The 25,644-nt window shown below is 54.1% G+C and overlaps 10 protein-coding genes across 10 annotated transcripts; 5 read left to right on the forward strand and 5 right to left on the reverse strand.

Moving 5' to 3' along the window:
- Window positions 1–304: 304 nt before the first annotated feature.
- CLAFUR5_04909 (tRNA (adenine(58)-N(1))-methyltransferase catalytic subunit trm61) lies at window positions 305–1,798 on the reverse strand (the record flags this gene model as incomplete). The annotated part of the gene is made up of 1 exon (XM_047904057.1): window positions 305–1,798. The coding sequence occupies one exon, from the start codon at window positions 1,796–1,798 to the stop codon at window positions 305–307; it is 1,494 nt and encodes a 497-aa protein (XP_047760278.1).
- An 863-nt stretch (window positions 1,799–2,661) lies between these two features.
- Window positions 2,662–7,429, forward strand: CLAFUR5_04910 (Glycogen debranching enzyme; the record flags this gene model as incomplete). Its single annotated transcript, XM_047904058.1, has 3 exons — window positions 2,662–2,897; window positions 2,951–7,292; window positions 7,346–7,429. The coding sequence occupies 3 exons, from the start codon at window positions 2,662–2,664 to the stop codon at window positions 7,427–7,429; spliced, it is 4,662 nt and encodes a 1,553-aa protein (XP_047761040.1).
- An 818-nt stretch (window positions 7,430–8,247) lies between these two features.
- Window positions 8,248–8,826, reverse strand: CLAFUR5_04911 (uncharacterized protein; the record flags this gene model as incomplete). Its single annotated transcript, XM_047904059.1, has 1 exon — window positions 8,248–8,826. The coding sequence occupies one exon, from the start codon at window positions 8,824–8,826 to the stop codon at window positions 8,248–8,250; it is 579 nt and encodes a 192-aa protein (XP_047761041.1).
- A 684-nt stretch (window positions 8,827–9,510) lies between these two features.
- On the forward strand, window positions 9,511–10,329 carry CLAFUR5_04912 (uncharacterized protein; the record flags this gene model as incomplete). The annotated part of the gene is made up of 1 exon (XM_047904060.1): window positions 9,511–10,329. One exon carries the CDS (start codon window positions 9,511–9,513, stop codon window positions 10,327–10,329), a length of 819 nt encoding a protein of 272 aa, XP_047761042.1.
- Window positions 10,330–11,961: 1,632 nt separating this feature from the next.
- Window positions 11,962–13,581, reverse strand: CLAFUR5_04913 (uncharacterized protein; the record flags this gene model as incomplete). Its single annotated transcript, XM_047904061.1, has 5 exons — window positions 11,962–12,564; window positions 12,614–12,699; window positions 12,820–12,904; window positions 12,956–13,074; window positions 13,137–13,581. The coding sequence occupies 5 exons, from the start codon at window positions 13,579–13,581 to the stop codon at window positions 11,962–11,964; spliced, it is 1,338 nt and encodes a 445-aa protein (XP_047760180.1).
- A 1,450-nt stretch (window positions 13,582–15,031) lies between these two features.
- Window positions 15,032–16,126, reverse strand: CLAFUR5_04914 (Pre-mRNA-processing factor 39; the record flags this gene model as incomplete). The annotated part of the gene is made up of 1 exon (XM_047904062.1): window positions 15,032–16,126. One exon carries the CDS (start codon window positions 16,124–16,126, stop codon window positions 15,032–15,034), a length of 1,095 nt encoding a protein of 364 aa, XP_047761043.1.
- Window positions 16,127–16,690: 564 nt separating this feature from the next.
- Window positions 16,691–17,097, reverse strand: CLAFUR5_04915 (Pre-mRNA-processing factor 39; the record flags this gene model as incomplete). The annotated part of the gene is made up of 2 exons (XM_047904063.1): window positions 16,691–16,798; window positions 16,849–17,097. 2 exons carry the CDS (start codon window positions 17,095–17,097, stop codon window positions 16,691–16,693), a joined length of 357 nt encoding a protein of 118 aa, XP_047761044.1.
- A 653-nt stretch (window positions 17,098–17,750) lies between these two features.
- Window positions 17,751–18,686, forward strand: CLAFUR5_04916 (uncharacterized protein; the record flags this gene model as incomplete). The annotated part of the gene is made up of 1 exon (XM_047904064.1): window positions 17,751–18,686. The coding sequence occupies one exon, from the start codon at window positions 17,751–17,753 to the stop codon at window positions 18,684–18,686; it is 936 nt and encodes a 311-aa protein (XP_047761045.1).
- A 385-nt stretch (window positions 18,687–19,071) lies between these two features.
- Window positions 19,072–20,481, forward strand: CLAFUR5_04917 (uncharacterized protein; the record flags this gene model as incomplete). Its single annotated transcript, XM_047904065.1, has 2 exons — window positions 19,072–20,259; window positions 20,314–20,481. The coding sequence occupies 2 exons, from the start codon at window positions 19,072–19,074 to the stop codon at window positions 20,479–20,481; spliced, it is 1,356 nt and encodes a 451-aa protein (XP_047761046.1).
- Window positions 20,482–23,302: 2,821 nt separating this feature from the next.
- Window positions 23,303–25,537, forward strand: CLAFUR5_04918 (uncharacterized protein; the record flags this gene model as incomplete). Its single annotated transcript, XM_047904066.1, has 1 exon — window positions 23,303–25,537. One exon carries the CDS (start codon window positions 23,303–23,305, stop codon window positions 25,535–25,537), a length of 2,235 nt encoding a protein of 744 aa, XP_047761047.1.
- Window positions 25,538–25,644: the final 107 nt, after the last annotated feature.

Below are 25,644 nucleotides of genomic sequence, written 5' to 3' on the forward strand. Positions count from 1 at the left end.
AGCAGTTCACCGCTGATGTGAGCTGGGATTGGTTCTCCACGTGGATGCCAAGTCGTCATCGGCCGTGATGCAGCCCTCGTTCCACCACTGGCTCGCTGCATGGCCGTGCGTAAGTGTGTGGTTTTGGAAGAAAGTGACGGTCTTGAGGGTGGTACTTCTGGTGCAGAGGCACTGTTCCTTTGATGAGTCGTTCTTTCTGTTCCTGGCGATGAGCCGGCCATAATGTTTTCATCCTTGCCGACTACGCCTGCAAGAACGATCGGCCAGTTTGTGTCATTGCATTGCTGTCTTTACCCTGGACTGTTTACTTCTTCGCCTTGCCCTCCTTGACCGGCGAACCCTTCATGATTTCATCAACCGGATACAGCTCTTCGCACTTCTTCTCATCCTCTTCACTCCACTCCCTCGGCAAGATAGCAAACACGAGATAGCTCGTATGCGTCTTCACCTCCGGCTCCGTCCGATGCACCAGGTGGCCCTCCTTATACAACATCCTCTCCTCCGCATCCTTCTTGATCTTCTCAAGTCGCTGCTGTTTACTCTGAGTCTTCATCTGCTGACCCACCTCTTCCCTGTTCGCGCTGTTAGTCCGGTTCGCATGGAAGTCAGATATCTTTGTTTCGACCTCCCTTAACCTGCCTAGAGCCTCTTCGACGTTTGCGGCGCTGGCGTTCACGCCGCGTAGACCTTCCTCCTTCAGTCCGACTCGCTCGCGGCGGATGTCGATGCGTTTGTGTTGGACTTCGACCATGGAGATGTCGGCCCAGCCGGACTTGCGTAGTTCGGTGACGGTGGCCATGACTTGCTCGATGCAGGGGGAGAAGGTGCAGATGTGGACTGGGGAGTTGGGGTTGAGGGGAGTGTTGGGAGTGGCGCGTGAGAGGTGCTTCAGGGCCTGCCAGGGAGCGGGCAGGTCGAGGAAGATGGCATCAACAGATGGTGCAGATCCATCTTGGAGGACGAAGCCATCGTTGCAGACATCGCGATGGGTTAGTTGGACCACGCCATCCAGCTGGTGCTCCGTAATTTCCTCACGTAGTGTCTGCACACGTGGCTCGTGATATTCGAAGCTGTAGACCTTGCCAGTCTTTCGACGTTTCGTGGGAGGTCCAAAAGTGTTGTCGGGGTAGCCACTGAAGACGGCTCGTGCAGAAGCATGAGTGAAGCTGCCACTACCAGCACCAGCTTCGATCATGGAGCTGCCCGGTCGCACTCGCAGCCGCTGCAGGATGTAGCTGTTGTCAGGTGTGTATACGACTTGCGTCCGATGGTCCAGTGAAGATGTCCATGATTCTGGTGTGGGCGGCAGAATATGCACAAAGCCCGAGCCCGCCTCGACAGCCGCTCGTCCTACTTGAGCTTGCGCAGCACTTTGACCTTTCTCCTTCTCCTTTGGATTGGGCTTGAACTTCTTGGTAGGCGATTCCGGTAGTTCCTCTCCGGTCGACTTTCTCTTTCTCCGCGATGGGTCACATACTACCTCCTGCTCCTCCTCGGCCTGTGCTGCTGCTGCGGACGCATCTTCCTGCTTGGCCTTCTGCTTCTTCCTCCCTCGTGTGCCAGTATCGACCTTGCTCGCCCTCACCTGACTGCCCCAGTCCAGACCGACGAGGGTGCTGTGTGGGAAGGAGCCAAAACGGGTGTTGGTGACGGCACCTTCTGCATACCCATCCTCGGTAGTCTTGCCGAGCGTGATGGGAAGGAGGCTGTCGCGCTTCAGGTGCAGGATCGCTAGTGAGTCGGACTCGGCTGTGGCGTTGGCATAGAAGAACGGCGACGGCCGTGTTGTTGTCGACATGATTGGTACATGTACATACATATGCAGCGCAGCTCCCCACGATCGTTGATGCGGCTCTTGGTGCGGCTCTCAAAAAATGCCCGCAAGAACTGCGGCTACGCTAACGCACGTGGAGTGACGTGTGGGAGTCAATTGAGCTCGGGCCTGCGGGAACTCCAGATCTGCTTCGGCTTCCAAGGTTCACGACGGAGGTCAACGATAGTCGTTCGGCGTGTCTGAGATGTCAACTTGACTCCTCTACCGATCATCTCGGTACGCCGCGCTGTACCTGCATCGTCTCCAGCTTGCGGGGTGCAGTGCAACGCAGCGATGATCGTCCAGCGATGCTTTGTTCCTGGGCCCCGCCGTCGATCTCCAAGTTTGTGCATGCAGCTAGCGGCAAGCTCTTGCTCTCAACGCTTCTTTCACGCCCGCCGCTTCCAAGAAACACTCGACATTGCGTTGCGCGGAGGAAGCGGCTGTGCTGGCGGTGTACAGGACACAGGCCGATCGTGTCCGACATCTATCCTCGTCTCTTGCATTTCCCTCCAGCATCAACATCACTGCCCTCATCTTCCACCGAACACTCCTCCAGCTTTACGAAGCAGCCTTCATTTGGCAGCAATTTTTGTCTCTCACTGTTGGCATCTCTGGCATTGTACGATATCACGATCTGACGACCAGGCGACTGTCGTTTCCAGCGCGACAGTAGCAGCTACACGTCCATAACCACAGATACGGCTCGCAACGAGAGGCTGCCTGCATTCGACCTGCTGTCTTTCTACCAGCATCACAGCCATCTACCTCGAAATCGTGCCATCCACGGCCTACCGAATACCACGGTCTACCGACCATACGTGCTCCCGCATGAGCCATTGCCCACCATGTCTCCTCAGCAGATCAGCAACCACACGGTCCATGAGCTTCCGCTGAGAGACGATGGTTCGCCAGAGCTACCCGGCGAACCAGCCTACATCTACCTGCCACCGCCAACACATCCAGCCTACAGCATTCGCTTCAAAATCGATGGCACGAGCTCGATATGCAGAGAGGGAAGTCTATGGGTGAACATCCCGCCAAAGGGCACCAACTTCGACCGCAAGAAATTCTACGAATTCAAGTACGCTGTGCGAAAAAGCTCATGAGAAGGGAAGATACTGACAATCTGTGCAGACTCAAACCCAGCTTCACCAAGGAAATACGCATCGATGTCCCAGTCCATTGCGCAGGTGCTTTCGAGTTCTACAGCACGTTTACGCCATTACCCAAGTTCACCACCGGGCATGTCGATCCACCGAAGCCTACGCGAACACCAACACACTACATCGATGTTGCACCCCGTCTGCATGTCGACAAGTCGCCGCTACCTCTTGATGCCATCTCGTGCATCTCGGTGCTGTCCAAGTTCATGGGCAAGTACCCAGACGACTTCCTTCGCCATCTGCACGGCATCAGCGAAAGAGCATACAACATGGTCCACTTCACACCTCTCATGATGCGTGGTGACAGCAATTCTCCGTACTCCATCTACGATCAGCACACATTTGACAAGAACATCTTCAAGAATGGCGAGGCTGATATCGCCGATCTTATTGGGAAGATGGAGCACGAGTACGGCCTTCTTAGTCTGACGGACGTCGTATGGAACCACACTGCAAACAACAGCAAATGGCTCGAGGAGCACCCAGAGTCTGGCTACAATATCAAGACGGCTCCACATCTTCGTGCACCTTATGAGCTCGATAGTGCATTCTTGATGTTCTCATCGAAGCTCAAGTCGCTGGGCCTCCCTACCCATCTGACCAGCGCAGATGACCTCCTGCGGATCATGGACGCGGCCAAGATTCATGTGATTGGTGCCATCAAGCTTTGGGAGTTCTACGTCTGTGATGCCGACAAGTCCAGCCAGGCGGCCGTCGCGGCTTGGATGGAAGGTGATGTCAAGTTCGATGGCGAGATTCCGGATGGCTTGACCAACTGGTCTCTAAAAGAGAAGGCAGACTGGATCCGCAACAACTGCTGTCCTGGCACGGACAGGATGGGTGAACGGTTTCGCCGCAACCCAGTGCCTCAGCGTGCTGCAGCACTCCTCACCCACTTGTTTGGCAAGTACAACAAGAATCAGAACAACTCCGCTGACGAACGCACTGCGTACGGCACCATGCACCGCTTCTTGAATGAGATGAACCTCGACTGGTACAAGGAGTACGACGCCGATGTTGCCGCCATCATCGAGCAAGTGTACAACAGATGCAAGTACGTGCGACTGGACGATCATGGCCCAAAGATTAGTGATATTACCCTCGAAAGTCCACTCATCGAATCGTACTTCACCCGCCTACCAGTCAATGAGACTACATCGAAGCATGACCCAGACTCTCTGGCGTTGGCCAACAACGGCTGGGTGTGGGCTGCGGATGTGATGAAGGACAATGCTGGACCCAAGTCAAAGGTCTACCTTCGTCGTGAACTGATCGTCTGGGGCGACTGTGTCAAGTTGCGATATGGTTCAGGTCCAGATGACAGTCCATTTCTATGGAAGTTCATGGCCGAGTACACGCAACTTATGGCCAAGCACTTCCATGGATTCCGCATCGACAACTGCCACTCTACGCCTCTCGCTGTCGCATCGTACATGCTTGACTGCGCTCGTCTTGTTCGACCGGATCTTGTCGTTGCTGCCGAGCTCTTCAGCGGTGACGAGAAGATGGATTTCCTCTACTGCCAAAAGCTTGGCATCTGTTTCCTAATCCGAGAAGCGATGCAATGTTGGTCAACTGCCGAAATGTCGAGGCTGGTGCACATCAACTGCGGTCGACCTATTGGGTCTTTTGAGGTGGACGATGTCTCTAGCGTCGACAAGTCAACCGCGAATGGATCCCTTACCAACGGCAGCACACCTCAGGGTCGCGAAATCGTCCACAAGATCATCCCCTCCAAGATCCACGCGCTACTCATGGATTGTACCCACGACAATGAAACTCCTGTGCAACGCCGCGATGGTCGCGATACTTTGCCGACCTCTGCCCTCGTGGCCATGTGCGCTGCCGCAGCTGGCTCGGTCTTTGGCATGGACGAGTTGTATCCACAATTGATCGAGCTGGTACACGAGACTCGTCCCTACACTTCCCCGTATTCCAACCTCAGCCCGGACCAAAGCATGAAGATCGGACCAAGCGAAGGTACCGGAGGCGTCAAGCGTCTCTTGAACCAGCTACACACCATCATGGGCAAGGACAAGTACGACGAAACATTCGTGCACCACGATGGCGAATACGTCACAGTACATCGCATCCACCCCAAATCCCGAAAGGGATACTACTTGATCGCCCACACGGCATACCCAGGTTATGGCAATGGCAACGCAGGCTTTGGACCGCAACGTCTTACTGGGACAAAGGCGAAGCTCCTCGGTGCGTGGTCGCTGGAGTGTGATCAAAGTTGGGAGGCCAAACAGGCTGCCATCAACGACAAGGTTCTGCGTGGTATTCCCAGCCGGACCAAAGATGTACGTGGCGTGGCGGTCGACAGCCAAGGTGATGATACCGTCATTACCGTGCCATCGAACTTCCCACCTGGCTCGATTGTCCTCTGCGAGACCTGGATACCAGGAGCTGAACACAGCGAAGGCTTAGACAAGTACCTCACGTCTGGTGCTCGCGAAGCCTTCAAGGACTGCAACCTGAACGACATCAATGCTATCATGTATCGTGCCGACTCTGAGGAGCATGCCATGTCCAATGGTGCCGACGGTGCTTACGCCATCCCAGGCAGTGGGCCTCTGGTCTACTGTGGTCTGCAAGGCTGGTGGTCCGTCTTCCGCGAAATCGTCAGCCACAACGATCTTGGCCACCCCATTTGCAACCACCTCCGCGAAGGCCAATGGGCGCTCGACTACATTGTCAATCGTCTAGACAAGCTCGCCGCTCGGCAAGACGGTATCTACAAGCATCTCCATGCTCCAGCAGATTGGCTCAGATCGCGTTTCGATGCGTGTCGCTCAATGCCCAGCTTCTTGCTGCCGCGTTGCTTTGCCTTGGTTGTTCGCACTGCAAAGAAGGCCGCCACGGACCGTGCGATTGAGCAAATGCATCCAAACATCCAACACGGTCAGCGTTTCGTTAAGTCTCTCGCCATGGTGTCCTGCCAAGTCCAAGGCTACATGGACAACGCCAAGCTCTGGCCTGACAAGCTTGATCCGTCACTGGCTGCCGGCCTGCCTCACTTTACTCAAGATTGGGCACGCGTCTGGGGTCGTGACACGATGATTGCCATGCGAGGTCTCCTCACTTGCACTGGTCGCTATGACGAAGCCAAAGAGCATCTTCTCTGTTTTGGCAGTCTGATCAAGCACGGCATGATCCCCAACTTGCTCAACTCTGGAAAGCTTCCTCGCTACAACAGCAGAGATTCTGTTTGGTTCTTCCTACAGAACATCCAAGACTACATCTCGCTGTCACCGCAGGGTCAGTTATTCCTGAAGGAGAATGTGCGTCGCCGCTTCTTGCCATATGACGATACCTGGTTTGCATGGGATGACTCTCGCGCCTACTCGAAGTCCAGCAGCATCGAGGACATCATCCATGAGTGTCTGCAGCGACACGCCGGTGGCATGCACTTCCGTGAGTACAACGCCGGACCCGAACTTGACAGTCAGATGAAGTCGGAAGGCTTCCAGATCGATATCGAGGTGAACTGGAAGAACGGCTTCATCTACGGCGGCAACGAGTGGAACTGCGGCACTTGGATGGACAAGATGGGCGACTCCGTCAGAGCCGGCAACAAGGGTCACCCTGGTACATCTCGTGATGGTGCACCTGTCGAGATAACCGGTCTACAGTACAGTGCCATCAAGTGGGTTGCCGACCTCAATGCCGCCGGCAAGTTCAAGTACGATGGTGTTCAGACAAAGGATGGGAAGCATGTGACCTACGCGCAGTGGGCGAAGCTCATCCGCGACAACTTCGAGCACTACTACTACATTCCTGTCAACCAAGACGAGTGGTCCAAGTACGACATCAACCCGGCCATCGTCAACCGCAGAGGCATCTACAAGGATGTCCATGGCGGCAAGAAAGAATACAGGGACTACCAGCTACGACCCAACTATCCAATCGCCATGTGCGTGGCGGGCGATCTCTTCAACGACGCTCACGCTCTGGCTGCGCTCGAGGTGGCTGATACCTACCTTCGCGGTCCTACTGGTATGGCGACTCTGGATCCCAGCGACCTCGAGTACCATCCCAACTACATCAACAGCGAGGACAGTGACAACTACCAGACATGCCATGGACGCAACTACCACCAAGGTCCTGAGTGGCTTTGGCCTACTGGGTTCTTCTTGCGCGCGCTTCTCAAGTACGACTTGAAGAGGCGCAAGACGCATGAGGAGCAGGTTGAGGCTTTCCAGCAGGTTACGCAAAGACTCAAGGGGTGCAGGCAGATGATTCATGATTCGCCTTGGAGGGGGTTGACGGAGTTGACGAACAAGGATGGCGCGTTCTGTGGGGATTCGGTGAGTCGAGGTGTGTCGGTAATGGTGATGGGATGATGCTAACGATGTGATAGTGCCCGACTCAAGCTTGGTCCGCGGGGTGTATACTGGACCTCTACGATGACGCGAGCAAGTACGGTGAGGATCCCGAGGCGTGAGCTGGAATTGGTGGATGATTGGAGATCACGATACCCTAGTGGAGACAGCAAAAGAAAAGTTATGAAGTGGAGTGCTGTTGATGGAGGTTGGACACCGAGGCCTGAGGATGATGAGTGAAGTTACCCCATGACAGTTGTTGATAAACCTAGATACCTAATGCTGAATCGATGTATCATGTATGGTACCTCGCATCTTCGACCCATCCCAACCACTGTCGTCCTTTGCCTCGGCAATCCAGCAAGACTTTGTCTATCTTTGCATCCCTATGGAGACCAAGCGACGTAGTCTCCATAGCTGCAACTGTGTTAGTCACCTTGAATCCCTAGAACAACGAAGCAGTGGCTAACAACGATGACGGTCCCGGTCTTGGTCGCTGTGGTGGCAGCATACTGAAGCGTTGCTTGGCATTGCCGGGTGGTTGAGTAGGGTTTCGACCCGGTATCAAGACGGAGGACGGCATAGATGACCATCCCTTGTAAGATCCACGCTCCGATGATCGAGACGAATGGGTCGAAAGCTTTGACTTTGAGGTCTGCTCGCTCGTAATCAGTCGCAAGCGAGACTTGTGTCGAGGAGCTCTCTCCCGGAGCATGCTGATGTGGCTCTTGGTGAGCTCGCAATGTCCGGGGTGATCAACTTCGACGATAGAGGGCTCCAAAGTGAAATGTGCATTCATTCGCTTTTTGACTTGAGTCTCTGTATACTATCGTCCGTGTCCTGTCGTTATCAGTACTGTACATCGTAAAAGTTTGACCTTGCGATCCGGCCAAATGGGTATCATCATCTCTCGCGCAACTTCCCAGAAGATGAGAGCTCTTCAGTCGCTGATCGCACTCTCATCCTCCTTCAAACTACTACCATTCGTTGCAGCACTTCCATTCTCTTTGATATTCTTCGTCGATCCATTCTTCTTCAACCCCAGCAACTCCTTTCCCTTGTCCACCACACCCTTGAAGCTGCCCGTCCGCGCTCGCAGATTCTCCGGTCTGCCACTGCTCCCGCTCAACGCCCTCGCCTGCCTCCGCTCCTGACTCTTTGCACGAGCTTGGTCCGCGCCGCTCGTTCCTATAGTAGTCATGTTCCCTTGACCACCCCTGCCCCAGTGGTAGGTCCCATTCATGTCTTTGGCGTGGTGGTCTGGGGTGTTGACATCCTGAGCGGCGCGGGATTCGTCGGGGTTCGCGGGGTCGTTCTTGGCCATGTTTCCTGAGCCGCCGCGACCTGTTGTGTAGGTGACGGACTTGATGGTGGGTGTCTTGAGGTCGTCGGCGTTCACTGGGGCCGGAGGTTTGGTGTTGATGTTTCCCGCGCCGCCTCGGCCATGAGAGCGGATAGCTGCAGGTGGGACGTCTTCCATGCTGTCCTTCTCGGCCGCTGTCTTTGGTGGTTGGGCCATTTTGAGGGTCGCAGGAGGCTATATGCAAGTGTTGTATTCGTCGCAGTGGAGCAGAAGAAGAAGATATGAAGTAACTTTTCACCTGCAGCTGTGCAGCTCTCTCCAGCGATGGGTAGGTTCGCTAGCTCTGTCGTAGAGCGACCGTTTCTGGCAGCACTGTGTGACCGTGGAATGCACGAAGAAAGTGAACAGCCAATGCCTTGGTCTTAAGAAACGACTCTTCTTCCAAGACAAAACAAAGGGAAAACTTCTCCTCACCGCGTGATGGCTTCTCGTGATCAAGGCTCTTCTCCTCATCTCTGCCCAGCGTCTCGCTAGCATTCTCGGGCAGTCTCGATCAGCGGCTGAGGATGTGCCAAGCGACTCGTCTGCCGTAGTTTCTGCTACGTAACGAGAATGCCAATGCGAGCCTTACCAAGTGCATGCGATGAGGTGATGGCTGCCGTAGACACCAAGAGGTCGGTCGAATACATCCTGCTGACATGTGAAAGCGCAGAGGCTGTTTCTGCAGGTGGAAGCATGAAGTGAATGAGAGAGATAGCGTCTTTTTGGTGCTGTGATTGGGTGGGCTGCACTTGCCAGCATCCCTGTCGTGGGAGTGGGATGATCTTTCGCCGACGGCATCTCAAGGAATAGCAGTCACACTGATACTGTACATGTACTGCAGAACATTACACAACAACCATGGCAGCACCTGTGATCGCCTCTGCGGAGGCAGCCTCACGAACGATGATACCTAGACTCGCCTGGACAGCAAGCTCCGTCCGACCCATAACCTCCTTTGCGCAGTACAGCAGTAGCAGCACAGCCTGGAGTACGAAACACACTACGCCCGTACGAACGACAGCAACCTCGACCTTCGCTCGCAATGCCTGGGCACAACGGAGAGCATCAATACGACCGACACCACCAACCATCTCTTCAACAGCACGAGCATTCTCCTCAACCGCACGCCAACCGAAAGACCACCACTTCGACACCCTCAAGTTCGTCCAACGCCTCCAGAAAGAAGGCTTCACCGAAGACCAAGCCGTCGCGATGATGAAAGTCCTAGCAAGTGTCATCGAAGAATCGATCCAAAACCTTACCCGCACCATGGTCCTTCGCGAAGATCAGGAGAAAGCAACATATACTCAAAAAGTAGACTTCGCAAAACTGCGGAGCGAGCTTTTGTCTGCCGATACAACAGAATCGTCTTTGACGAGAGCAAGTCACGAGAGATTAACAAACGAGCTAGCGAAGCTGAACAATCGCCTAAGGGATGAGGTGCAGCGGACGCAGGCTAGTGTCAGGTTGGACTTGAATCTGGAGAAGGGCAGGATACGGGAAGAGGCTAATACCCAGGACTTGAGAATCAAAGAGACGGAGACGAGGATCGAGCAGGAATCGGCGGCACTCAAGGAGAGGTTGGAAGCTGTCAAATTTTCGACGTTGCAGTGGTTGATGGGAGTGTGCACTGGTGCTGCGGCCATTATATTGGGTATCTGGAGGTTGATCATGTAGATTGCATCCCATGGACCTGAAACGATGTGGATATTCTGGCAGTTGGAGGGTTGATGTCTTCCCATGCCATCCGACCCGATATAGCCTTGAGCGTCCTATCGAATACGTTCATCCGCCCAATGGAGCACTGGAGAAGCTCTGCCGTGGCCGAGCATGCTGAAAGGACTTTCGCACTCGGGACCTGACCATGTACACAATGTGCGGTCGAATATCGACCACGAAGCAGCAGGTCCGCAAGGATGTAGGACCCTTAACCACCGCTTCGCGAAGCTCCGTTAGTATCGTCGAGAACTTGGACTAGATCATGGTCTCGTTCTACCTGGCCCGAAACCTCATCATCGCCGCTTGGATCTGGTAGCTACCGCAGTGTGGTGCAACGCGTTGCAGGTCGACGTTTCTCCTGCTGTGCGGCTTTGCTAGGAAAGCTCTCTGTTACTATACGGCAGAGTGAAGTTGCGACTTTCTGGAGCGGTTGATGGGCCTCTTTTGAAGGCTTTTAGAAGGTAGTAGGAAATTACGAGTCTCTGATCGTTCCTGATTGGGTGTCTGTCCCACGTGACTATGCACGGATCAAGTTCTCCACCATCAAAACTTCACCTCGTCTTGTACCACCTCTCCTGCGTCAACATCATCCAGTAGATTCAGTTGACCTCACGCCCATGCAGCCATATTGGACTACCAGTGCGACATGTATTGCTCTCCTTCATTACTGCCATGAGTCTACCCATAGACCTCACCATCGAGGTTCGACTCAGAGAAGTCCCTATCTCTTTCGCAAGACCTCGAACAACTTCCCAGTACACCCTATCAGTATATGACAAGCAAGTCAGTCCTCTTAGCAATGCCTCCACCGCGAGCTTGCTGGTGTTCGATGTTTACCATCAATTCTTGCAAGACCAAAATGTTATCCATGCAGAAGTTTGAGGCTGCCGCTCTATTTTTCGATGGGTGTGTGGCCATAGATCAGTGGAACAGAATTGTATGACGAACCTGAGATGTGGGACGTTTCATGGTGTGATGTGAGCGTGTGGCCGAGGTAGGAGTTGAAGGTCCGACTGTGTGGTCTCGAATGGTTGGGGTTGGAGACGATGGGAAGAGTAGACAGAAGAAAGGTGAGACAAGGTATGGTTCAAAACAAATCAATTGCATTCTGGGTATCTTTGACTTCGCTCGCTCTTTCAATTATATCTTCATCACTCTCTTACCTATCCATGGGGCATCGTGGTTTCCTTAACTGAAGAAAACGCTATTCAAGTAAAGATCAGAGAAGCCTTCCAGTGTCGAGGCTTGTCGAGAGCACGACGTACGCGCTGCTCCTTTATCCAGAATCTTTACCACCCAAAGCATCAATCGCCCGTGTAGGATCGCAAAGCATTGAAAGAAGAATATGCTCTGCCAGCAAAGTTGGAAATACTATGGCAGACGTCGTTACCATGGTCTCTTCGGAATTCCGCTGGTCGAACCTTTCCCACGCAATTGCTGTGAAGTGGAACAGATCTCGACCCGAAGCCCTCGACCAGCTTCCAATCTTTCACAGACCCGTCGACATCTCTAGCGACTGGATCGATGACAGCCGCATTGCCCCTGAAGCTGCGTATCTGTGGCTCTTGAGAACGGTCCGGATATTGAGGTCTAGGTGTGTGGGGTCAACTTGTGTGGGAAAGACGGCATAGAGCCGACCCGCCCAGTGTCCCATGACGCTTTCTGCAGAATGTTTGGTATCTGGCCCGCCTCGTAGGCAGAGTTCTCTCCTCGCATATTCATGAGGTTCTTGCCATTTCTCCACGTCAGGGCACTACTCAAGGTTCCAGCCCACCACAGTAAGTTTGGCATCTCTGTGGCTCCGAGCTCATCGTTGAAGTCAGGCATGTGCACTGGTGGATGGTCGCCGGAGCCGACGTTGACGTGTGGATCCGAACATATCGTGACGGAGGCTAGCGTGGTAATGTCGTACTTGAACTTGTGCTCAATAAGGAACCAAGCGAGACCTGCCGAGTTCTGTGTCCCTAGGATTGCGTCGTAGCACGCCGAGCCGATTGGGAAGGTCATTCTGTCCTGCCAAAGAGGCATGTGAGGGTCTGTCCAACCGTGGTATCGCAGGCATCTAGTGATGACGGCTAAGGTATCGCGAGGGCCGTACACATCCTTGAGCAGGAACCACGTTGGGGGCTCTATCACATAATTCTCCCTCTTAGCCGTTTCACCCCTGTTGGCCATGTCTTGCAAGTAGGCGCTCTATCAAGATTGTCAGCGAGAACCTAATGGGGGAGCGCCTTTTACTTACATCTGACCACTTAGAGATAAGAGGATAGGGTTGTGTGAGACCCAAGGCTGCAACCTGATAATGTGGGCTTCGGGCACCAGGGATGACTACGCAGTATTAGCTTCAGCTCAGTCGTAGAGTCATCGTCGTATTTCTGGGAGGCGGTCCACACGAAGCGCCTGCCGAACATCTTTCGTTCACGTTGATGGTCTGCAATAGTGACTTACTGATCACGCCGCCGTTGTACCTCGGATGCACCTCCGATTTCATAATATGTTCGAAGTATGCGAAAGTCGGGTGAGCCGATTCACCCTGAGTCCGTTAGCATGTTGTTGTGGTGTCATGGCAAGACAGATACCTTACGTATGGCCTGTTTTGCACATGTCTACTGTATTGCCACTGATCTGAGGTCAGGTCGAATACCCGAGTCTCGCGGTTTGTGTCACTTCGCATTCCATTCAGTTTTCGAAGACCCTGCAAAGCTAAGAGAAACAATAAACTAGCCAACAATTCCAAGACAGCGCAGAGGGTTTGTGACACATACCATAAAGCTCAGGGTACTTCTCGCCTACGAGGAACACCTCGCCGTGCTCCAGCATTGTCCATTCTGGCGAGTCGATGAATTGCTCAACGTAATTGTGCTCCTTCTGCTGGAGACCCATGTTGGCCGATAAGTAGTGCTCATCCATGCACATCGCATCTGTGAACAGTCTGCCGTTGCAGACATATAACATGAATGTGTCGAAGTCCGCAGCATCGACCAAGAAGCCATCGGCACGCTTGAAGAGGATTGGTGCGTGTGTAGCATTGGAAGCGTTGTTGGTGAGGTCACCGTCGAAGTCGGAAGTAGTAGAAAGGTCGCGAGCGTGGACTCTGCCAACATCTGCCTTAGCAGTGGCAATGCCAGTCGCGAGGAAGTAGGCGACCAGCATCAAGAACGTCGTGCAGCCAGCCATCAGTGGCCGGCAGTTGCGGATGTTCCAGTTCATGCTGGGGTTTTCAGCACGTGCTGCGCTGTTGGAAAGAAGTCGTGCTCCGGAAAGATCCTGGACCAAGAGCACCGTGGGTGGTGGTCGTGTTCGTCAAGACCTAGAGTGACCTTGGTGTCGGATGGCGATATGGTGAAGTAGCCAAGGGAGTTATTGCTGGTGGTGGAGTACTGCGAACTGGAGTTGGTGTGAGGGGAGGAAGGTGGTGGTGAGAGGTGGATGTTGAGGGGAGGAATGATGGGGTGTTGTGGGTGCTTAAGTATGCTTCTCCTACTCGCGAGGAGAGGACACGCGAGCTGCGAAAAGGCGAGCCTCGTACTGCCGAGGGCGCATGCAATTGATGCCGTCCGCGAGGTGAGAAGGCTTGTGATACGATTTTCGATGGAGTAGGCTCTGATGTCCGTGGCAATGGTCCTGCAGCAGTTCCGCAACCACTATGGAGCGGTACGGCTGTTATGGTGTTGTAGCCAAGGTAGATATTGCCGTTGGTGGCTATAAGTGGCTGGAGGTCGAGGTGGTGTAGGCTGTTGAGATGACGAGAGGAGTTGGATGTCGAATCGAAGAATGTTGAGGAATTGGAGAGGCTTAAGTATGAAGCTCCCATGCCCAAGAAAGGGCCAGCTGTGCTTGTTAGCAAAGAGCCTTGCAAAGCCGTGTGCAGCTGCGACTTTCTACTGTAAGCATGCTTGTGACGGGGGTTTGTCTGGATGAAGCGACTGGTCATGGTCACGGCAGCAGAGTAACACATGCGATGTCCCGTGAAAAGCCTCGTACTGCCGTATTGCATGTGCCAAAGAACACTATGTTCGTAATCAGCGGACCTACTGCAATACTACTCAATGGATAACGCCGAACTTACAGCTGGCAGACGGTGAAGCGTGATACCTTACTGTTAGAGAGACTGCCACGGCGTGGCAAGGGAAGCGCGCGCCACGGCTTTCATGTTAACTTTCCTGATTGATTTATTCGCGCACCAGGTACCGCATGAGCCCAACCACGACAGAGAATCATACCAGCATAGACACATAAATCAGGCCGGAAGACCTCGATAGCGAAACGGCTCATGCTAGCAAGCTGTCAGCACAAAACTCGTTTACGACCAGGACGAGACGATAGGTGTTGGAATTGAGAAGATTGGAGGATAGTACGCATTGCCTTGAGCGCAACTGTGCCTTCCTAGGTAGACTGCCTTCATTTCGGCCGCGTCCGCGCTTTGCCAAAACATTGGTCATGAGCGCAGTTGCCGCGACGTGATCTTTGTGATGCCGCTCTCCACTATGTAGACGCTCATCTCAATTACACTACACCTGATCCAAGGCCGCGAATGTTGAGGTATGAGCAGACGGCTATCTTACAGCGTCCACCATCAGCAAGCCGAAACTGCTCGTCGTTGTGGGGTCGGGGAATTCGTATGTTGTTTGTGCCGGCGATTTGAACCACAAGCTACGCGTTACCTCGCCTTGGGTCCATTTTCGAGCGTAGCTTTCGAGGTCGCAGCACTTGTGTTGGAGATGCTGATGGGGCCATTGATCTCCTTGTCGATCTCCGTCCATTCTGCCATTGCCTCCTTGCCTCCACGTCCGTCCAAGTAAGCCAAGTAGCGTGATGCGAGTTCGCGAATATCCTTCGACCGCAGCAAAGACTTTCGAATATCCTGGTACACCGCCTTAATACACTCATACGTAGCCGATTCAGTCTTTTCCGATGTTGGCTGCGCGATCTCAAAGTCCAGCCAGCCGGCCCAGAAAGCCTTGCTATCGGGCTGTCGACTGGATTTGAAGACGTTGCGAGCTTCATCGGCGTTTCCTTTCACCTTCCAGATAAGGCGAGCCTGCTCAACGATTAGCGAACCTCGAACTGGTGTCAAGCTCGAGTTGCTGATGTGGTTCTTAAGCACATCTATGGCTGGCTGCAGGCCGTACTGGCGGCGATGTGTGTTGGCTAGCGACACAATGGTCTCGAGGTGACTTGGGAGATGCTGCAGGATTGCCTCGTGAATGGCAATGGCAGTGTCAGCTTTGCCAAGCGACTCCTCAAACCTCGCATAGTGCAGGCGGATCTCGGGTTGTGTGATCGTGACGTAGGTACAGCTTGCACGGCGATAGATGTTCCGCACTTCCTCGTCCAAGATCACTTTCGACTTGTCTGCTTGACCCATGGTCCACCTGGCATATCGATACCAGAACTCATCGTAATTGGCACACGTCACAAGACACCTCTCGTAGAGGAACTTTGTTCGTGTGTAGTCGCCCTCCATCTCCTCGAAGTCCAGGTACTTTCTCCAGTTTACAATTTGTGCATCGTCAAGGTCAGTCACGTGATAGTAAGGACGCTTAATCTCCTGTTCGTAGGTCCAGCGCTTCGTCGTCTCGTTTTGCGTTCGAGTGAAGATCTCCATGTGGTATGCTGAGATCTTGCTCCGAAGCTCCTTTTCGACGGCTGTTGGATCCTTGGACTTGAGGGTGGTATCCTGTGCAATCTCGTCTCGTAACCGTGCGATGACTTCCTCTGGTGCGATGTCAGGAAGCGGTCGTTGCGCCGCCATGGTCTGGTATCGCTCAAAGTAGCGCGCATATTGATGCAAGGGGATGTGAATGATGCGGTTGAGTATGGCAAAGATGCGATCGTGAGCTTCGAGACGCTCTTCGAACTCGATGTACTTGTCCCAGAAAGGATGAGCCAGAAAATCCAGACCAACGCTTTCTGCAGCGCGATCGAAAAGACTATATTCAGAAGGTTAGTAATGCTGGACAGGTCGAAATACAAGGTAGGGTGCAAACAAGGGTGGTGGGCGCGAACATGTTCGGTCCTGAGCTCCAGGCTCTCGTGCTACGACAAAACCAGATCCCACCGAATCAAATCGCTCGAGCAGAGGCAGTCGCGATCGTAGAGCCGTGAGATATATGTTACGAAACAGTACCAGGTATGCACCGCATGTGGTGGGTGTGTCTGAAGGGTAGACGTAAGACTCTCGTAGCAGCCAGCCTGTGGAGTGGGAATCTCACCAAGTGACGTGCGACGTAGCACATAGCCAGCGTGAGGCCGGGAAGTGGTGTATTGTGATGCTGATGGTGGTTATGGGCAGGGAAGGAAAGGGTTGCCCTTGGACTTACTCTCGGATCACATCTGCATCGTGGCTCGTCTCGACCTTGAAGGCGCAGTAGTTGGCCCACAGGTCGACTGAAATGCCGATACTAGCGACGCCGCGCTCGTAGACCTACGCGACGCTCAGCTGGTGCTCTCACAATGGGTATGTGTCCGTCTTACCATTTCAGCAGCCTCGGTGCCGCCTATCGCAAACTCTAGGTCGGCATATTTCTTCCAGTACCCGAAAAACAGCGGAAAGCGCGCAAGAAAGCGATCGTACGTATCGCGAGTCGCAGCGATCGCTTGTGGACTCGAGTTGCGACTGAGTCCTCCTTCTTGTGCTTCGCTCTCTGCGACCAGCTTCTCCCACAGCTCGAAGTTTTCGGGATCGGTGGCTACCTGCTCGTTGAGCTGGTACAATTCGGCCATTGTCGGTGAGTAGAGATAGCGGCGACAATGCGCGCGGTGCGCTGGTGGTCGAGGAGGGTGTCGAAGGTATAGTGTCTCACTTTGAAAAGGTGAGATTGAAGTCGCCGAAGCTGAGCGAGCTTCCCTCGAAGTCCGGGTCCTCGGCAAGCGATGGTCCGTGCGCACATCGCGACTTCCTCCTCCTCCTCCATCCGCCGCCATCAGCTGTGCCCGCGCGGTCATGTCATAGCATTGTTAGTTGGTGCGCACCAGCAGGTGCCATTGGCATACTCAACGCTCGACGGTAGTCGCACGAATTGTACAGGTGCCATGACCTATTGCCGCTCTCTGGTAGGTCCGCGAGATTGAGTAATGCAGTATCCGCTGTCATACCGCGACTTCATGAGGCAGGAACGCGCTTCGTAGCCACGTGGCAAGATGGCAGCCTGGACCTGGCGATATGTCTGAAATCCAAGCCTGATACTGATCAACCCATGGTCCATCACCACGAGACAGCAGATACGCTCATCAACACACAATTTAACGCCTGAAAACTTCTCGGGCACCAGGTCAGTCATACCACATACTACACGCCGAGCTGGACCGATACTCACTGTTGCCAGGGGAAAGCGTTCCGAACAAGAGAAACGTAGGCCCGCACGTCTCTCCCGACAATGGCGTCCGACCGGCCATGCTACTTCTGGAAGCTGCCACAAGAGCTGCACAGTATGATCTTCGAGCTCGCCTATGCCGTTGAGTATGATGGCAAGTTCACTACACTCGAACGCTGGAACCAGAAGGAGAAGGAGTTGAAGCACCAGCATGGTCCAGCTTACCAAATACGCAAGTTCTCTGGTCACAAAGTCAACGATTTCATGGTCTCCAAGCAGTTTTTCAGCAATGCTGCTCAGGCTTGGATTGGCGCACAGCACTTCACCACCAGGATCAGTTGCGTGGGCTGTTTCATCGATTATGATCTCATCGGCTATGGCTTGATTCGCCAGTACATAACCTCGCTGTCCACCCTCTTGGCTGGTGCTGATCCTCGCCTCGTTGGGTGTCTTCGTGTCAAAATCCTTGATCTGAGATTACAGTCAAACGAGCTAGGCATAAAAGGCCTGTGTCCTTGGCTTGAACAGTATACAGACCGTGACTTTGCAACACTTGAACGAGTCAAGGGCCTGCTCGCAATCATTCCGCGAACTCAACGCAACATTAGCGTAAGGCTGGAAGCACCGCTGCCTAACACCGCAAATACGCCTGAAAAAGCTACCGTCTATCGCTCCAATGTCGCAGGCCTTGAGTCGTACATTCGTAGAGGCGTCGCCGCCACGAAGAAGTGTGTCGGCGAGCTGGAGCAGACCGCGGTGTCGACCATGACCGATACACCTGGCACATCGCTGTACCCTGGATCGCGGGTCTCCTTCGAGAAGTCGAACTTGCAATCTGTTCCGACTGGCTCGTCATTGATGGATGGTGGGGGCTCATACTCTGAAACAGAAGACGATTCTGCCTTTCCCACTACGGCAGAGGAGGTCATGCAGCGGTTGAACACAACACCAAGGAAGTTCTGGGAGAAGTATCGGGCAGGTCGCATACTGATGCTTTGATCCCATCTGAGCCGTCACGCACGTGGGAAGAGGGAGTGTTGGCCTGAAGGTTGGGGCGTGAATACGTTGGAACAAGTCTACGGCGAGACCTAGCTCGGTGGTGATCGAGAAGTGACCCAGTTACGACGTCGCTCGCAAATTGTATGTATGATTAGTATTCCGCAACTTCTCAGATCGTACTCCGACCGTGGTTATGGTCTGCTTGACATGTGATGGCGTGTCCGTGATTTAAGCTTTCGTGATCAAATCCCCGCAGGCGCGTCCTTCCCGTTCACTTTCACGAATTGAGAACTTCACTGACAACACACTCACATCGCTCGCCGTCGCTCATTGCATCGAATGCCACTGGCACAACGGAAACCTTGACTCGACCGACATTGCGACCATGTCGTTCTTCAAAGCGCCATCGTGGGCAAGGTCGCAAACCGTCAAGGCTGAAGATCATAGTGAGAGGAACATCTTCAGCCATTCCGACAACTTTCTAGACGTGCAAAAAGAACGACTCGAGCGCGAAGAGAAGCGCAAAGTAAGAGAAAGGGAGAAAGAAGAAAGGCGCAAAGCGAAACAAGAAGAGAAACAACGTCGCAGCAGCTCTGAGAAGCGGAAGATCAAAGAAGAAGACCGCAAAGGCAGTCTGAAGAAGCGACGCATCACCGCGGAAGACAGTGCGAGACTGCTGGCGGGTGCTGGGCTAGGAGGCTCCATCACAATCTCGGACTCGGAAGACGATGCACAACAACAGCTGCAGATGCGCCGATCACCGCGGACAGCACGCACGAAAGATGTCTTCAGCCCTGCGAAGCCGAGGAGTAGGAATCTCGCGCCCGTCCATACCAACGACGCATCTGAGGATGAAGTCGAGATCACCGCAGTACCTCTGCGCCCAGCACGCGCGCAACCAGAACCAAAACCAGAACCAGAGGAGGAAGTTGATTCGGATCCTGAGATTGCAGAGATACAGCGCAAAGCACGAGCGAAGGCAAGGCTGAAAGAGCAAGCAAAGGCAGCGAAATCAGCGACAGCTCAAGTTTCTGGGTCACTAGGCAACGATGAAGCTGGTGACGGCAGTCCTTCATCAACACCCCCACTTCACGACGCGACAATTGAGCTACTGATCGAGTCGCCAATACCTGGAACAGCTCCGCTTATAGCATTTCGGAAGCTCTCCCAGTCACTACGCATCGTCAGGAAACGGTACTGCGAGAAGCAAGGTTTCTCGGAAGAGTTCAGCAAGAAGGTGTGCCTGACACACAACGGCCGCAGATACTATGACAGTTCGACTGTGCAGCGTTTGGGTATCAGTGCGGATGCCAGTGGTAGGGTGTACCTGGAGAATGATCCTTCCTTTGACGGTGTGGAGAAAGTTGTGATCACTGCCATGACTGAAGACATGTTCAAGCAGCTCAAACACGAAAGGGAACGCCAGGCCCTCGTCGAAGCTGGCGAGTACATCGGCGAGCAAGAAGGCGCAAAGCCTAGCGCCGAGGAGGAAGATGCACCAGCACCACGTCGTGCCATCAATCTGATCGTCAAAGCCAAGAACAAAAAGGACTGGAAAGTGCAAGCCTTCAATGTGAGTACATTTCACCAACGAATGTCTCCCACCACTGACTGACCCGCGAATCAGGACATCGCCTTCCAGAAAATCATCAAACACGCAAAAAAAGCCTTTGGCTTCGCGCCCGACCAAGAAGTCTCCCTCGAATTCGACGGCGAATTACTCAACCCGGACGATCTTGTGGGCAGTACCGACCTGGACGATATGGACCAGCTCGAGATGCTCCTGGTGAAGTGAAGCGCAGCGTCCTATGCAGCCACGTTTCCAGATTCTCGGGACGAAGATACAGCACGAGGTGGCAGGCGGCATATGAGACAGGGACATCGCTGCATTGTTCCTGAGTGCTGGACGAATTGGACGGGACTAATGGCTTACGAGGAATGCGTTGACGAAGCCTAGCGAGCGAGAGGAGGATGGCTGCATGTCATGGAGCCGGGATACAGCTGCTTGAGTGGATGGAGAGTTTGCTTGCTCTCACCGCTCTGAGGAGGGTGGCTTCTCTGAAAATATGTTTTATGATACCCAACAGGAAGGAAGCGTGTGATTTTGCTCACAATAACACATTACGGTCGGAAGAGAAGACATGGTACTTTACCTGCCCTCCATCGTCATCCCGAAGAATAGGCGTCTACAAAGATACCTTACCTCGCAGCAGCCCAATTTACGGTTGTGTTTATAAGGAGGACAAACTTGGTACGCGTATTTCTCAGCACTAACAAAGCTTGGTGGTCCGGGCTTTAATCGTAAGTACAACTTGTCGAAGTTGTCGTCCTCCCCGTGTATTATATCGATAATTAAATAAGCGCATCTTAAAGAGCGGTTAATATTGCCTTAGAATCGTTGGACTTGTTCTACTATGTTGCAGCCGTAGATACTTTCAATCTACGTCGCCTTCCGCTAGAGGACTTGGAGGATTTCAAGAATCGCGCATAACTCGTGGGGTGGGTTTGTCCTCCTTGTAAACATGACCCAATTTACGCAGGTAAATATTTTCTGCTGCTAACATCCTTTGGGCTGCGACATCCGGCCCGTTCCTGTTTCCTCACTCTCAATCGAAACAATACGTGGAGTCTGCTGCGAATGATGCGATGCAGCATGCATGTGGTATGCATGTGGCGCATAACGCCAGTCGACGTGGCAGTCTTGTCGGCTCTTTGGGCAGCGACGACGGGCTGGCTTTCCCGGCATACACCTTGCGCGAAGTGCTCACGTCCGCCGCCGAAATGTCGAACGTGTTTGGATTTGGCGGCGGCTGGTGAAGAGGATTTTGGCGATGCGACGCCCCCCAGACGTTCTTTTCGAGGCTGGGATGACGCTGCTTGTCAACATGTGCCCAAGGTGGAGCAGGCGGAGTTGTTGGTCTGGGTATCGTTGCCTTTCGGCCGCACGTGCGTGACCAGTGAGACTTCATATAGACGAGTGTTGTACACTTGCCTTCCAGCTCGTCGGGTTGAAGTCGCACAGAGCGACGTCGTTGCGAAGCCGGACGTTGTGTCGCGCCTTGCTGCTGCAGTGCGGCGCACACAAAACATTCTTCTGTTTCTTGTTCCTGCCTGGGGTGGTCCTCTTCTTGCTGCAAGTCATTGTTGCGTTCGCGAGAAGGCTAGCATCGTTGCATCCATCCACTGTTGGTCGCTCGGCTTCATCCTTCATGCTTCCATACAGCCTCGGACTTACTAAGAGAAGACGACGACGAGCACCGCCAGACCGGTGAGGATTACATACTGCGTGCAGCTACGACGACTGCGTTGTTACGCATTGCTGCGTTGGACGGGGCGACACATTGGCTGCGAAAGCGAGCCCAATCGACGTTGAGGTGGCATCGCTGTGAGAAAACTTGAAGGTTTCTGACTCTGGGATTGCTCATCGGCCGGAGCAAGCACACTACAAGTCTGATATCGCCACGTTCTTCGACTATACCATTGTCTTGAGCATCGACAAACGACGACACTGCATCAGCCAGAACAATCTGTAAGTCGACTCCACCGCGCTACTGCCTGATGCTGCTGGCCTGCTGCATGTTGCAGAAGAAGAGGCCGGTTTGGCCCGTTGGTCGCCGCACCGAGGCCTGGCGCTGGCGGGGTTCCTGGTGTGGTGCCTGCAAGCCTGCAAGCACCTTGAATCTTTTTCTTCGCGGCGCAGACATTCCTGTGGATGAGCAGACGTCCAGACCTCGCGACTGACCTGTTGGTAGTGAACGGAATTACAATCGAATCTGAGAAAGCATATCGACTCGTTATCAGCCGTTGCTTACTTCGTACATTGGCGCCGCCCCTGACTTTGCAGAGGAAGAAGATCGCCAACATCCGCCCGCACCAACACTTCGTCATCTCAGCTCACCGGACGGGAGCCCTCTTCAGCACGTCGCCGGTGTTGCATCATCTACCCAGTGGCCTTTCAGCAGACCACTGTTGGCATCGTCCGCGAGACTTCTCTTCCGACGTTTTCGCGCATCGACGCTGTCTTGAACGGCTGGCCGCGGGGTGTCTGGTCAGCGTTTAAACAGACGAGTCACGACTCTGCGAACCATCTCAGGTCTAGGACCTTCCTGGCCTGGAGGCGCCTCACAATAGACTAACATCACGAAAGCCAAGCAGCATCCATTCAGGTCCCATCTGGCTCTTGCTACCACACACCCTCACATCTCCCACTGGCACAGGACATCCCAATCGCGCCCCCGACCAACCACTACACCATCCATAGATCTGCACTCGGCGACTTCTGGATCGTTTGCCGAAACAGTGCACGCTAGGTCACGTCCAAAGTCTGGTAAATTTACGACAGCCACAAGCGTGCTAGGTCGTGTTTCTTGCCCCCAGACGCGGGACACGGACACCCATCTCCCTGGATACAGCTTCGACCTACGACCAGGCCTCTTGACCTTGACCTTGACCGCTTAGAGCAGCAAGGTAAGGGTCGAGTACCGGACACATTGGTCTAATCGATGCCGTGAGTGCTCCCTCCTTTCTTCCCGTCATCGCCTCACTTCAATGCATCACTACTCCCCACATCCCACTCCTCAATGCCCTCCCGCTCTCCGCGTCGAGGCCCCGCAAGCATGCCCCTTCAATGCACGACGGCTCCCAAGATCAACACTAAAGGCGAGCGCCCGCGAGCTGACAGCAAACTGCGCAGTGCATCAATCGTTGTATCCTCGGGCTCAGACCGGATAGTACACGTCTATCCAGAACGTACATCGTCCGGTGGCAGCGCATCGGCACGCTCACCAGCATCCAGTGGCGGCAGCCGCTCCTTCTCCAGCGAAGAGAGCTGGAGTGAAGTCGAGTACGAAGACGACATCGACCCGTCCGACAGCGCATCGCGATCACGCCAACCAGCTAGTCGCCGACACACAGTGGAGGCACGCCCTGCTCCACAACGCCGACACTCTTCGCGACGAGTCGTAGAACGAGAGGAGGCGCCTGCACGCAGACAGTCTTCACGAAGACATCACACCAGTCGGCACGAGAGCCATTCGCATTCACGACACGGACGCAGCACATCCAGGCGCGTCCCTTCAGACGAGTCGTCGAGCACCGTGGCTTCCGCCGATGACTACCCACCGTATGGCCACCATGGCATGCCGCGAGGCTCATACGCTGCTCCAATGCCTCCGGGCTACGGACGCGCGCCTCCCAGCCATGGTGGCTATCCACCAAGCATGACTTCCGCAGGATATCCTGATCCATACGCACCACCGCACCAAGCACTCGTACACCGACAGCGACCAGATCCTTTCGGCTACCCTCAGCCCAACCCTTTCGCACCGCAGAGCCACGAAGCGAATCCGTTCTCGCCAATGAGCTCTCATGAGAGTTCCGGCTACTTCGCGACCGATCCAATGTCACCTCCCGAACCTCCACAGCAGAGACATCCACAGCCTCACGGACCACCACGACCACAGAGCTTCGCAGCGCCATCGGCATTTCATGGTTCGGAGCTCATGGCGCCATACCATCAGCCAATGCCGCCTTATGGTGGGTATGCGCCTCCAGGTTACCCCGGCTATCCTCCAATGCATGGTTGGCCGGCACCAGTGTCACGAGGCAGCTCTCCGGCCATACGAGACGAAAAGATGGCTGCTGAAATGGCAGCGCTGCAGGAGCTGATTGCGAAACGCAATGACGATGACGGCAAGAAGAAGGTGGAAAAGGACAAGGAGATTGAGGCGCTCAAAGACTTGATTGAGAAGCGAAACGACTCGGAAGGAAAGAAGAAAGAGGAAAGCAGCAAAGAGATTGATAGCCTCAAGGCGCTCATCAAGAAGCACGAAGAAGAGTCGATTGCACGACAAAAGGCTTGGGCAGCAGAGCGCGAAGCTGAAGTAGCAGCGCGAGCTGCCGAGAAGGCCAGAGCTGAGGAAGAGAAGCGACGTAAGCAGGAGATTGATGACGCCCGCAAGAAGGCGAAGGAGGATGCCGAGAAGAAAGCAGAAGAGGCTGCGAAGAAGGCTAAGGATGAGCACGAGGCAGCCGCAAAGAAGGCAAAGGAAGAGCACGAGATGAAGCTGGCCGAGGCCGAGAAGGCCAAAGAAGAGGCGGATAAGGCGAAGAAGGCGCTTGAAGACGAGATTGCGAAGAACAAGCCTACGCCGGACTCCCTCAAGCCGCCGATCAAGTTCAAGGATGCCGTTGGCAGGAAGTTCAGCTTCCCATGGCACCTGTGCAAGAGCTGGAAAGGCATGGAGGGTCTCATCAAGCAAGCCTTCTTGCACGTCGATGTCATTGGCGATCACGTTCACCAAGGACACTACGACCTCACCGGCCCAGATGGCGAGATCATTCTCCCTCAAGTCTGGGACACCATGGTACAGCCAGATTGGGAAATCACCATGCACCTCTGGCCCATGGAGGAAGAGAAGAAGAAGGAAAAGGCACCACACTCAGACGACCTCATGGACCCGTTCGTCAACCTCGGCATGGGCGGCATGCCGGGTCTTGGTCCTGACTTTGGCATGATTCCACACCATGACCTGGGCAAGAAACCATCCAAAGGCGGCAAGAAGGGTGAATCCAGCAAGAAGGGCAAGAAAGCTGGTAGCCCCGACATCATGATGGTTGGACCGGACTTCCCACCACCTCCCCCAGGTCATCACGGCATGCCGCCGCCACCGGGACATTTTGGTGATCCCTTTGCCAATCTTGGCATGGACCCTATGATGGGCGGTGGAATGCCGAAGAAGTCTGACAAGACCAAGGCGAGGAGCAAGTCGAAGAGTAGCAAGGAGATTTCACCGCTTGCTGCTTGGTTTGCTGGTGGGAGTTTGAATGCTAAGGCTCCGAGGAAGAAGTGAGCGACTGCGTTCTGACTGGTGACGGTATATCGACGCAAGCTATTGCTTATTAATCTACACTCTGACGTGAGGAGACATGTGGCGGTGGTTGACGGCAACTTAGAAAG

Source organism: Fulvia fulva, chromosome 4, assembly GCF_020509005.1.
Source record: "Fulvia fulva chromosome 4, complete sequence".
Taxonomy (NCBI): domain Eukaryota; kingdom Fungi; phylum Ascomycota; class Dothideomycetes; order Mycosphaerellales; family Mycosphaerellaceae; genus Fulvia; species Fulvia fulva.